At 43.4% G+C, this 12,431-nt stretch overlaps 1 protein-coding gene across 1 annotated transcript in view; it reads right to left on the bottom strand.

Moving 5' to 3' along the window:
* Positions 1-3,059: 3,059 nt before the first annotated feature.
* Positions 3,060-12,431, bottom strand: part of mmp25a (matrix metallopeptidase 25a) — a 36,296-nt gene continuing 26,924 nt past the window's right edge. Inside the window, exons 8-10 of the mRNA XM_014192270.3 lie at positions 7,118-7,267; positions 6,607-6,888; positions 3,060-3,623 (exon numbers count right to left, since the gene is read on the bottom strand). Coding sequence (XP_014047745.1) covers positions 3,367-3,623; positions 6,607-6,888; positions 7,118-7,267 — 689 coding nt within the window. The 3' untranslated portion in view covers positions 3,060-3,366. The remainder of the gene's footprint in view (positions 3,624-6,606; positions 6,889-7,117; positions 7,268-12,431) is intronic.

Below are 12,431 nucleotides of genomic sequence, written 5' to 3'. Positions count from 1 at the left end.
ACTATCCCCGATGCTGGTCCCTCTTTTTCCCCTGCCCCGCTACAAAGTTTCTCCATGCAGGCAGTCACTGAGTCCGAGGTGCTAAAGGAGCTCCTTAAACTTGACCCCAAAAAACCATCTGGGTCAGATGGTTTATACCCTTTCTTTTTTAAGGTTGCTGCCCCTATCATCGTCAAGCCTATCTCTGACCTTTTTAACATCTCTCTCCTCTCTGGGGAGGTTCCCATTGCTTGGAAAGCAGCCACGGTGCGTCCTTTATTTAAAGGGGGAGATCAAGCTGATCCTAACTGTTATAGGCCAATTTCCATTTTCCCTGTTTATCAACAGTGTTGGAAAAACTTGTCAATAATCAACTGACTGGCTTTCTTGATGTCTATAGTATTCTCCCCTCCGGATTTTGTGTTAAACGCTCTACAACAAAGCTTTCTCTGCCCTTAACCTTGTTCTGAACACCTCCAAAACAAAGGTCATGTGGTTTGGTAAGAAGAATGCCCCTTTCCCCACTGGTGTGATTACTACCTCTGAGGGTTTACAGCTTGATGTAGTCACCTCATACAAGTACTTGGGAGTTTGGCTAGACGGTACACTGTCCTTCTCTCAGCACATGTCAAAGCTGCAGGCTAAGGTTAAATCTAGACTTGGTTTTCTCTATCTTAATTGCTCCTCTTTCACCCCAGCTGCCAAAGTAATCCTGATTTAGGTGACCATCCTATCCATGTTAGATTACGGTCGCTCCTCTTTCAGTTCGCTGTGACTGGAACGAGCGGCAAAAAAACACTCAAACTGGACAGTTTCAGCTCTATCTCTTCATTCAAAGACTCAATCATGGACACTCTTACTAACAGTTGTGGCTACTTCGCATGATGTATTGTTGTCTCTACCTTCTTGCCCTTTGTGCTGTTGTCTGTGCCCAATAATGTTTGTACCATGTTTTGTGCTGCTACCATGTTATGCTGCTGCCATGTTGTGTTGCTTCCATGTTGTTGTCATGTATTGCTGCCATGCTATGTTGTTGTCTTAGGTCTCTCTTTATGTAGTGTTGTGGTGTCTCTTGTTGTGATGTGTGTTTTGTCCTATATCTTTAATTTTTAATCCCAGCCCCTGTCCCCGCAGGAGGCCTTTTGCCTTTTCGTAAGCCATCATTGTAAATAAGAATTTGTTCGTGACTGACTTGCCTAGTTAAATAAATCAAAAATACATTTTGACAGCATGCTATGGTAGTTAGTAAAATATAATCCAACATATTTTTCATAAATACAGTGCATTGGGAAAGTATTCAGACCACTTTTTCTAAAATGGATTACATTTTTGAGAAATGTTTGCAAATAAATATAAAATAAAAATACTTAATTTACATAAGTGTTCAGACCCTTTGCTATGAGACTTGAAATTTAGGTCAGGTGCATCCTGTTTCCATTGATCATCGTTGAGATGTTTCTACAACTTGATTGGAGTCCACTTGTGGTAAATTAAATTAATTGGACATGATTTGGAAAGGCACACACAGTTGACAGTGGATGTCAGAGCAAAAACCAAGCCATGAGGTCGAAGGAATTGTCCGTAGAGCTCCGAGACAGGATTGTGTCTAGGTACAGATCTGGGGAAGGGTACCAAAAAACGTCTGCAGACATGAAGGTCCCCAAGAACACAGTGGCCTCCTTCATTCTTAAATGGAAAAAGTTTGGAAGATTCTTCCTAGAGCGGGCCGCCCGACCAAGAAGTGCCTTGGTCAGGGAGGTGACCAAGAACTCGATGAGCTCCAGAGTTCCTCTGTGGAGATGGGAGAACCTTCCAGAAGGACAACCATGTTTTCCAAACAGCACTCCACCATTCAGGCCATTATGGTAGAGCGGCCAGATGGAAGCCACTCCTCAGTAAAATGCACATGACAGCCCACTTGGAGTTTGCCAAAAGGCACCTAAAGGACTCTCAGACCATGAGAAACAAGATTCTCTTCTCTGATGAAACCAAGATTGAACTCTTTGTCTGAATGCCAAGCCTCACGTCTGAAGGAAACCTGGCACCATCTCTATGGTGAAGCACGGTGGTGGTAGCATCATGCTGTGGGGATGTTTTCCAGTGGCAGGGACTGGGAGACTAGTCAGGATCGAGGGAAAGATGAACGGAGCAAAGTACAGAGAGCCTTGATGAAAACTTTCTCCAGTGCGCTCAGGACCTCAGACTGGGGTGAAGGTTCACCTTCCAACAGGACAACGACCCTAAGCACACAGCCAAGACAATGCAGGAGTGGCTTTGCAACACCTCTGAATGTCCTTGATCTATTTTAGAATAAGGCAGTAACCTAACAAAATATGGAAAAAGTCAAGGGGTCTGAATCCCTTCCGACGTTACATTAAAATGTGTTGAAAGTGTTTATATTTGTAAGAAAATAGCATTTAACAGTTCACTAGCTTTATGCTAACTATATTTAGCTTCGCCAGTCTCTAGCTAGCTTTAGGCTATTAAGTTTCAGCTATTGTTAGCTCACATGTTGACGGTTTAAAATGGAATGGTTCTAGCATTGTTTATCTCAGGCCGCCAGTCATTTGTAGCTTCATGGGAATTGACACTGCTAGCACAGTGAGTTCTATATAATGTTACCCCCAACACTATTGCTAATCATCATTAGTTTTTGTTAGTGATGACTCATTTGCTTTTGGATCATGAAATATGTTTGAAACTATATGGGCTCATTTACACAGTTTGCATTCAGTATTTTCACAACACATCTTGTGTTTGGGACTCATTGTTCATATGTTTATGCCCAAAAAAATCTCTGCCTTTATATTTACATTTCTTTATTTTTTTTATTTTTTTTACAATCTAAGTGGTGAACCTGCATTAGGCATTTAATTGTACTTTGTACACCATGTGTATCCTGTGCTTATGAAAAATACATGGTGATTTGATTTACATAATTTGTGTAGATATCTATCTTTACCAACATCTCTGTATTCATGTTCGCAAACGTAGCAAAATATTCAATCAACTGAACGTGCCCCTAAGCTAAGTTCAGAACGACTAAATAATAGTTTAACCAATCATGGCATTACACAGGATAGGATAGAGTAGTATAATTTAATATCCCATATGGAAATTGTCTTTGCAACAAAGGACAGACATACTTGGTGTACAGATAACATACATCACAAGACATGCATCATATCAGGTGACATACAGTACATCACAAGACATAATGACCAGATGGACATACTTAAATACACTGTAAATGTCTTATAGTCCTCTGAGCACTGAAATCGTCACAACTCCTGAACCCTGCTTGCTGTCTGTCATTTTATCTATTTAATTTCATTTTCACCAAATCAATGTAATCATTGTAGTTGTTAGTGAAAAAAAAAGTGAACACTAACATACAGAAACTAATAACAAAACGGAAACAGACACTATGATTAGCCAATAAGATGCTTGTATTGTTACAGTTCTGCTCCGGTCACAGTCTCTGCCTGTAGGGTGAGGCATCTTGGGTAAGAGGGTGGGAGTTGGTCCACCAACCTTACATTTCATCCAATCCACTGCTGTGGATTTTGGAGTGATACTTCCCTGGTCCAATCCCCCTCTCTTTAGCACCCAGTAGGAGGTGTCCTTGAAGAAATAAGCATCTCCTGAGGGGCAGAGGGAAGAGAGTGATTGTGTTATGGTTTATGGAACTTCAAGGAGAGATGTGGTCAACTAAACATATTGAGAGAGTCTCAATTGGTATTGCTCGACTCTTTGCTTCCTCTCCTCCATCCTCTCCTCGCCTCCTTTTGAAAAAGGTCAAGGTATTCTAGGAGTGGAGGCGAGAAGAGGAAACGTTAAAAGAAATGCGCTTGTATGAAATTAGACTCTCCTCCACTCGTGCGTCATCAGGCAAATTACATTTACAGGGGAGGAATCCTAAAATAAAATGGTTATATAACTACTGTATAGTTTTTAAATGTGTGCATGCTTTTCTCCTTCGAGAGGGTGTGGTAGATTTTTTTTTAAACACTTCTGCGCTAGCTGCAGGGAAGAAACTCTTGTGCATCCTCTGCCGAAGTAGGTAATCGAGGAAGAGAGCATACTCCTCCATTTGCTTACTAACAAATTGACACTTTCCTCCACCACTCATCGGTTTGGGGGTCACAGAGGAGAGGATGGAGGGGTCAAGGAGAGGACAGACTTTTCCACAATTGAGAATCTCCCAATATCACACTCTCAGTAAAGTTGCATATAATATATTTATATTCTATTCATGTGACGAATGGGGCATTCATGTGCTTGTGGGAAGTGGGAAATTATAAGTCCAACATGATTGTGTTCAAGTGCTTTTAAAGTCGGAACAATTATTCAACCAACAAGATTTAGGTAGCTAGATAAGCTAGCTAACATTGCTAATAATAAAGTTAGCTAGCTTTCTTAACATTGACAATATGGTCAAACTGGATATATTCACATTGCTAAGTTTGCAATTGTCAAATTGATTTGTTTTCATCTTTTGGTTGAAAATGTGAAAGGTCATTGGTAAAACGTCACAACAAAAAATACTTGTTTTCCCACTTGTAATTCAAGCAAAACTTCCCAGTCGGAACTTCCGATAACTCCTACAACACATAGAGTACCAGTCAAAGTTTGGACACAACTACTCATTTAAGGACTTTTCTTTATTTTTACTATTTTCTACATTGTAGAATAATAGTGAAGACATCAGAACTATGAAATAACACATATGGAATCCTGTAGTAACAAAAGAAAGTGTTAAACAAATCAATATATATTTTATATTTGAGATTCTTAAAAGTAGCCACCCTTTGCCTTGATAACTGCTTTGCACACTCTTGGCATTCTCTCAACTAGCTTCATGAGGTAGTCACCTGGAATGCATTTCAATTAACAGGTGTGCCTTGTTAAAAGTGAATTTGTATAATTTTTCCCCCTCTTAATGCGTTTGAGCCAATCAGTTGTGTTGTGACAAGGTAAGGGTGGTATACAGAAGATAGCCCTATTTGGCAAAAGACAAAGTCCATATTATGGCAAGAACAGCTCAAATAAGCAAAGAGAAACAACAGTCCATCATTACTTTAAGACATGAAGAGCATTCAAGAAAATGTCAAGAACTTTGAAACTTTCTTCAAGTGCAGTCACAAAAACCATCAAGCGCTATGATGAAACGTGCTCTCATGAGGACCGCCACAGGAAGACCCAGAGTTACCTCTGCTGCAGAGGATACGTTCTTTAGAGTTAACTGGACCTCAAATTGCAGCCCAAATAAATGCTTCACAGAGTTCAAGTAACAGACAAATCTCAACATCTATTGTTCAGAGGAGACTGTGTGAATCAGGCCTTCAAGGTCGAATTGCTGCAAAGAAACCACTACTAAAGGACATCAATAAGAAGAGACTTGCTTGGGTCAAGAAACACAAGCAATGTTCATTAGACCGGTGGAAATCTGTCCTTTGGTCTGATGAGTCCTAATTTCAGATTTATGGTTCCAACCGCCGTGTCTTTGTGAGACACAGAGTAAGTGAACGGATAATCTCTGCATGTGTGGTTCCCACCGTGAAGCATGGAGGAGGAGGTGTGATGGTGCGGGGGTGCTTTGCTGGTGACACTGTCTGTGATTTATTTAGAATTCAAGGCACATTTAACCAGCATGGCCACCACAGCATTCTGCAGTGATACGCCAACCCATATGGTTTGCACTTAGTGGGACTATCATTTGTTTTTCAACAGGACAATGACCCAAAACACACCTCCAGGCTGTGTAAGGGCTATTTGACCAAGAAGGAGAGGGATGGTGCTGCATCAGATGACCTGGCCTCCACAATCACCTGACCTCAACCCAATTGAGATGGTTTGGGATGAGTTAGAATGCAGTGTGAAGGAAAAGCAGCCAACAAGTGCTCAGCATATGTGGGAACTCCTTCAAGACTGTTGGAAAAGCATTCCTCATAAAGCTGTTTGACAAATTGCCAAGAGTGTGCAAAGCTGTCATCAAGGCAAAAATATATTTAGATTTGTTTAACACTTTTTTGGTTACTACATGATTCCATATGTGTTATTTCATAGTTTTGATATCTTCACTATTATTCTACAATGTAGAAAATATAAAAAATAAAGAAAAACCCTGGAATGAGTAGGTGTGTCCAAAGATTTGACTGGTACTAAAAGTGCCCCAGAACTACCCTTTACTATGGCTTAAGGACCCACAAAGCTTCTCTCCGAGTACTGTAGTGTGGTCCTGTATTAGTCAGTTGGTAGAGCATGGTGCATGTTGCTCTGTGGTGGAGAGAAGATTTTACAATTTCATAACTAATTTCATGCAATTCTACTCATTTTGCCCAGGGGGCGGGAAAATAATTTGCAGTTTTACAGCTAATTTCCTGCAATTCTACACATTTTGCCACATTATGCAACATTTTGAAATAGCACCTTTTGTATTCATTGTTCTAACGCTCAACAGTAAGTTGCGACCCCAACTGAGTTCCTAAAACAATGGATCCGCGGGCCTACAAATGTGGGGCCCGCCAGTTGCCCATCCCTGGGTAAAATGGTTGGATTGGGTAAAGGTCAATCTGATCCTGGATCTGTGATTAGGTGCAAACACTAACTTAGCGTATTTCTTACCGTCTCCCCAGCTGATGATGTCATCGGGGTCAGAGGGCACCCCTGTCCAGAGGGAGGCCATTTTGGGGTACCCCCCCTCTAGTTTCCTTTCCTGCCCCCCTTCATCAAATCTCCAGAACTCCCCTCCGCTGAACACGTACGTTTTCCCATTGTGTGCCCACACAAACACCGCCTCCACCCTCTCCAGTGGCCGACCCTCCATGGTACGCATGCCCCATTCCTCTAGGGAGCGTGGGTACCCAGGCAAAGAGGCCCTGTCTTTGAACACCCAGTACTGGGCTCCTGCACAGAGAGTAGAGAGGACAGAGGACAACCAGAGAGAGATTAATCACATTGAAATATATCATTTATCAGACATAAACAGATAGAAGACGCTCATTTGGGCATTCATATACTACTCACACAAGAACATAACAGTAAGCAATATACAATTCAGAATACTATATATTTACGGTATAACATGTCATATTATGCAGCATTATATATTTTTGAATATTTTTGCCTATCTCACCAATGAAGAAGACGATGTGTCCGTCGCTCCTTTCATAGACTGTGTCAATCCGGTCCAGCCTTAGGGGGAGCCCAACCCAGAAGTTGTGGATCAATGCTGGGATGAAAGACACCAGAGAACCCCACTGCTGAGCACGCCAGAAAAAAGCACCTGAGAGAGGGAGGTAGAGAGAGAGAGAAAATAAAGGGAGAAGCACAGGTTGGGGGAGAGAGAATGGGAAAGTGTATGTTTTGGGTGTACAGTATACAGTAAGTGTATGCACTATGCATACGTATTTGTGTACAATGTATGGGTTACAGTTGACTTTAGATAAGTGATAAAGGAAAGGTTGCACGATAGATAGTGTGTTCCACAAATCTAACAACGTAAATGTATTGTATTTCTGTAAGTCTTCATGCAAAAAAAAAAGATAAACACCTCTATTTTCGCAATGTGATTTACATTTATCAAAAACTCCTATACCAACAATACATTGGGCTTTGACGTAAAGAAAGGAACAGCCTGCTGGTGGCTTCGGTGATGGAGGCGAATTGGGTAAGTAGGTACTAAATTGCCCAAAGAGTTTTGTCATGTTATGTTGCTAGTAGATGATTTAAAAAAAACAGTCCATGCAAAACAAACTGGCCCACTCGGATCTAGCATGGTGTTTGGGGATGGAATAGGCTAGCTAGCTAGCAAGCAAGCTACAACAACTCCATCAACACTGCACGTTTTGCAAAAATAAATGGTCAAATACCAATTGGATTAATGTCATCTTTTGTTTCAAGGTATGTCTTTATTTTTGCTGAACTGTGATCTTTATTGGCCGATATAAGTTGCAGGATATCATGGTAGCCAATGTTGGGTCAGCCATTATAAACTCAGCAAAAAAAGAAACGTCCTCTCACTGTCAACTGCGTTTATTTTCAGCAAACTTAATATGTGTAAATATTTGTATGAACATAACAAGATTCATACAACTGAGACAAACTGCACAAGTTCCACAGACATGTGACTAACAGAAATTGAATAATGTGTCCCTGAACAAAGGGGGGGTCAAAATCAAAAGTAACAGTCAGTATCTGGTGTGGCCACCAGCTGCATTTAGTACTGCAGTGCATCTCCTCCTCATGGACTGCACCAGATTTGCAAGTTCTTGCTGTAAGATGTTACCCCACTCTTCCACCAAGGCACCTGCAAGTTCCCGGACATTTCTGGGGGGAATGGCCCTAGCCTAAACCCTCCAATCCAACAGGTCCCAGACGTGCTCAATGGGATTGAGATCCGGGCTCTTCGCTTGCCATGGCAGAACACTGACTTTCCTGTCTTGCAGGAAATCACGCACAGAACGAGCTGGTGGCATTGTCATGCTGGAGGGTCATGTCAGGATGAGCCTGCAGGAAGGGTACCACAATGAGGGAGGAGGATGACTTCCATGTAACGCACAGTGTTGAGATTGCCTGCAATGACAACAAGCTCAGTCCGATGATGCTGTGACACACCACCCCAGACCATGACGGACCCTCTACCTCCAAATCGATCCCGCTCCAGAGTACAGGCCTCGGTGTAAAGCTCATTCCTTCGACAATAAACGCGAAACCGACCATCACCCCTGGTGAGACAAAACCGCGACTCGTCAGTGAAGAGCACTTTTTGCCAGTCTTGTCTGGTCCAGCGACGGTGGGTTTGTGCCCATAGTTGTTGCAGCTGATGTCTGGTGAGGACCTGCCTTACAACAGGCCTACAAGCCCTCAGTCCAGCCTCTCTCAGCCTATTGCGGACAGTCTGAGCACTGATGGAGGGATTGTGCATTCCTGGTGTAACTCGGGCAGTTGTTGTTGCCATCCTGTACCTGTCCCGCAGGTGTGATGTTCGGATGTACCGATCCTGTGCAGGTGTTGTTACACGTGGTCTGCCACTGCCACTGTCAGCTGTCCGTCCTGTCTCCCTATAGCGCTGTCTTAGGCGTCTCACAGTACGGAAATTGCAATTTAGTACCCTGGCAGTCCTCATGCCTCCTTGCAGCATGCCTAAGGCACGTTCACGCAGATGAGCAGGGACCCTGGTCATCTTTCTTTTGGTGTTTTTCAGAGTCAGTAGAAAGGCCTCTTTACTGTCCTAACTTTTCATAACTGTGACCTTAATTGCCAACCGTCTGTAAGCTGTTAGTGTCTTAACGACCGTTCCACAGGTGCATGTTCATTAGTTGTTTATGGTTCATTGAACAAGCATGGGAAACAGTGTCTAAACCCTTTACAATGAAGATCTGTGAAGTTATTTGGATTATTACGAATTATCTTTGAAAGACAGGGTCCTGAAAAAGGGACGTTTCTTTTATTGCTGAGTTTACCTGGATTTACTGTTACTGCTGCTAGTAACATTAGCACTCAGGTTAGTATGTGGCTAGCTATAGTTACCATCGGCAAACAACAGTTATAGCCAGTTTGGTTATAGACGTTCAATGTCTACTATGATGATAAAGGTTTATTTTGTATGAGAAACGCTGATGTGCTGAACTTCTAATAAGTGATGTGTTTCAAGGCTGCAAGTGGTTAGCTAGTAGGGGTAAGCCAGCAGGGGTGTAAAAGGGGCTATGCTAAAAACAAACATTTTTAGCAGATACAGAATAAAGAAACACAGGATACAGTCAGATGACAAGTTGGGTTTATTCAGAGTGCAAAAATATTTTTTCAAAACAATGTGGGTCTTCATTTTCTTACGTGTGTAACAGTTGTTAAAGTACTGTGTGAATTTCACCAGGTTCATAGATTAATATGGCATGTTGATTTGTTATTATGCATGCCTGCATCCTGGGAGTAGGGGAGTGTGTACTTACGTTTTGCCCTGCATGCTCAAATCATTTTGATGCACTATGAGAGGTAGGCATGCTTTGTCTGTCGTCTTCAGAAAAGTTTGATTCTTTGAAGCACAAAGTCATACACACTGTGTTTTGTTCATGAATAATGTTGTATATTTAGAGGTTACTCATAAGTGATTGGTATTGTTAAGATGCACTTTTAACTGTACTTTTTAGGATTATATTAACATTCTGAATTCAACATGTGGTTAATAGCTAAGGTATTAGCAGGCTATTGTATGTGTGAACGATGGCTAGCTCCTCAAATTATCCCAGTCCCTTGTATTGTGCATCAGTTGTAGAAAGAGGCGACGATTTGCAGAACATATGTGCTCTACAAATGTTTGATTTTCTTTTGGATGCAGGTATGTGGTTTTATCTGAGGCTGCATTTATTGTAGCCTGGGATTTTAACAAGGCTAATCTGAAAAGAAGGCTCCCTAAATTTTATCAGCATATCGAATGCGCGACTCGGGCTGGCAAAACCCTGGATCATTGTTATTCTAACTTCCGCGACGCATACAAAGCCCTCCCCCGCCCTACTTTCAGAAAATCTGACCACGACTCCATTTTGTTGCTCCCAGCCTATAGACAGAAACTAAAACAGAAAGCGCCCGTGCTCAGGTCTGTTCAACGCTGGTCCGACCAATCGGATTCCACGCTTCAAGATTGCTTCGATCACGTGGACTGGGATATGTTCCGCATAGCGTCGGACAATAACATTGATGAATAACGCTGATTTGGTGAGCGAGTTTATTAGCAAGTGCATCGGTGATGTTGTACCCACGGCGTCTATTAAAACCTTCCCCAACTAGAAACTGTGGATTGATGGCAGCATTCGCGCAAAACTGAAAGCGCGAACCACTGCTTTTAATCAGGGCAAGGTGACCGGAAACATGACCGAATACAAACAGTCTAGCTATTCCCTCCGCAAGGCAATCAAACAAGCTAAGCATCAGTATAGAGACAAAGTAGAGTCGCAATTCAATAGCTCAGACACGAGAGGTATGTGGCAGGGTCTACAGTCAATCACGGACTACAAAAGGAAAACCAGCCCCGTTGCGGACCACGATGTCTTGCTCCCAGACAAACTAAACAACTTGCCCGCTACCAAAACCTGCGGGCTCTCCTTCACTGCAGCTAACGTGAGTAAAACATTTAAACGTGTTAACCCTCACAAGGCAGCCAGCCCAGACGGCATCCCCAGCCGCGTCCTCAGAGCATGCGCAGACCAGCTGGCTGGTGTGTTTACGGACATATTCAATCAATCCTTATCCCAGTCTGCTGTTCCCACATGCTTCAAGAGGGCCACCATTGTTCCTGTTCCCAAGAAAGCTAAGGTAACTGAGCTAAATGACTATCGCCCCGTAGCACTCACTTACCCCGTATCGCCCCGTATCACTCACTCATCATGAAGTGCTTTCAGAGACTGGTCAAGGACCATATCACCTCCACCCTACCTGACACCCTAGACCCACTCCAATTTGCTTACTGCCCCAATAGGTCCACAGACGACGCAATTGCAATCACACTGCCCTAACCCATCTGGACAAGAGGAATACCGATGTAAGAATGCTGTTCATCGACTACAGCTCAGCATTTAACACCATAGTACCCTCCAAACTCGTCATTAAGCTCGAGACCCTGGGTCTTGACCCCGCCCTGTGCAACTGGGTCCTGGTCTTCCTGACGGGCCGCCTCCAGGTGGTGAGGGTAGGAAACAACATCTCCACCCCACTGATCCTCAACACTGGGGCCCCACAAGGGTGTGTTCTCAGCCCTCTCCTGTACTCCCTGTTCACCCATTACTGCGTGGCCATGCACGCCTCCAACTCAATCATCAAGTTTGCAGACGACACTACAGTGGTAGGCTTGATTACCAACAATGACGAGACGGCCTACAGGGAGGAGGTGAGGGACCTCGGAGTGTGGTGTCAAGAAAATATCTCACACTCAATGTCAACAAAACAAAGGAGATGATCGTGGACTTCAGGAAACAGCAGAGGGAGCAGCCCCCTATCCACATCGACGGGACAGTAGTGGAGAAGAAGACAGTGTGGTGAAGAAGGCGCAGCGCCTCTTCAACCTCAGGAGGCTAAAGAAATTCGGCTTGTCACCAAAAACACTCGCAAACTTTTACAGATGCACAATCAAGAGCATCTTGTCGGGCTGTATCACCGCCTGGTACGGCAACTGCTCTGCCCGCAACCGTAAGGCTCTCCAGAGGGTAGTGAGGTCTGCACAACGCATCACCGGGGGAAAACTACCTGCCCTCCAGGACACCTACACCACCCGATGTCACAGGAAGGCCAAAAAGATCATCAAGGACAACAACCACCCGAGCCACTGCCTGTTCACCCGCTATCATCCAGAAGGCGAGGTCAGTACAGGTGCATCAAAGCGGGGACCGAGAGACTGAAAGACAGCTTCTATCTCAAGGCCATCAGACTGTTAAACAGCCATCACTAACATTGAGTGG

The sequence above is a fragment of the Salmo salar genome, chromosome 03, assembly GCF_965601325.2.
Source record: "Salmo salar chromosome 03, fSalSal1, whole genome shotgun sequence".
Taxonomy (NCBI): domain Eukaryota; kingdom Metazoa; phylum Chordata; class Actinopteri; order Salmoniformes; family Salmonidae; genus Salmo; species Salmo salar.
This window is presented reverse-complemented; position numbering and strand designations above follow the sequence as displayed.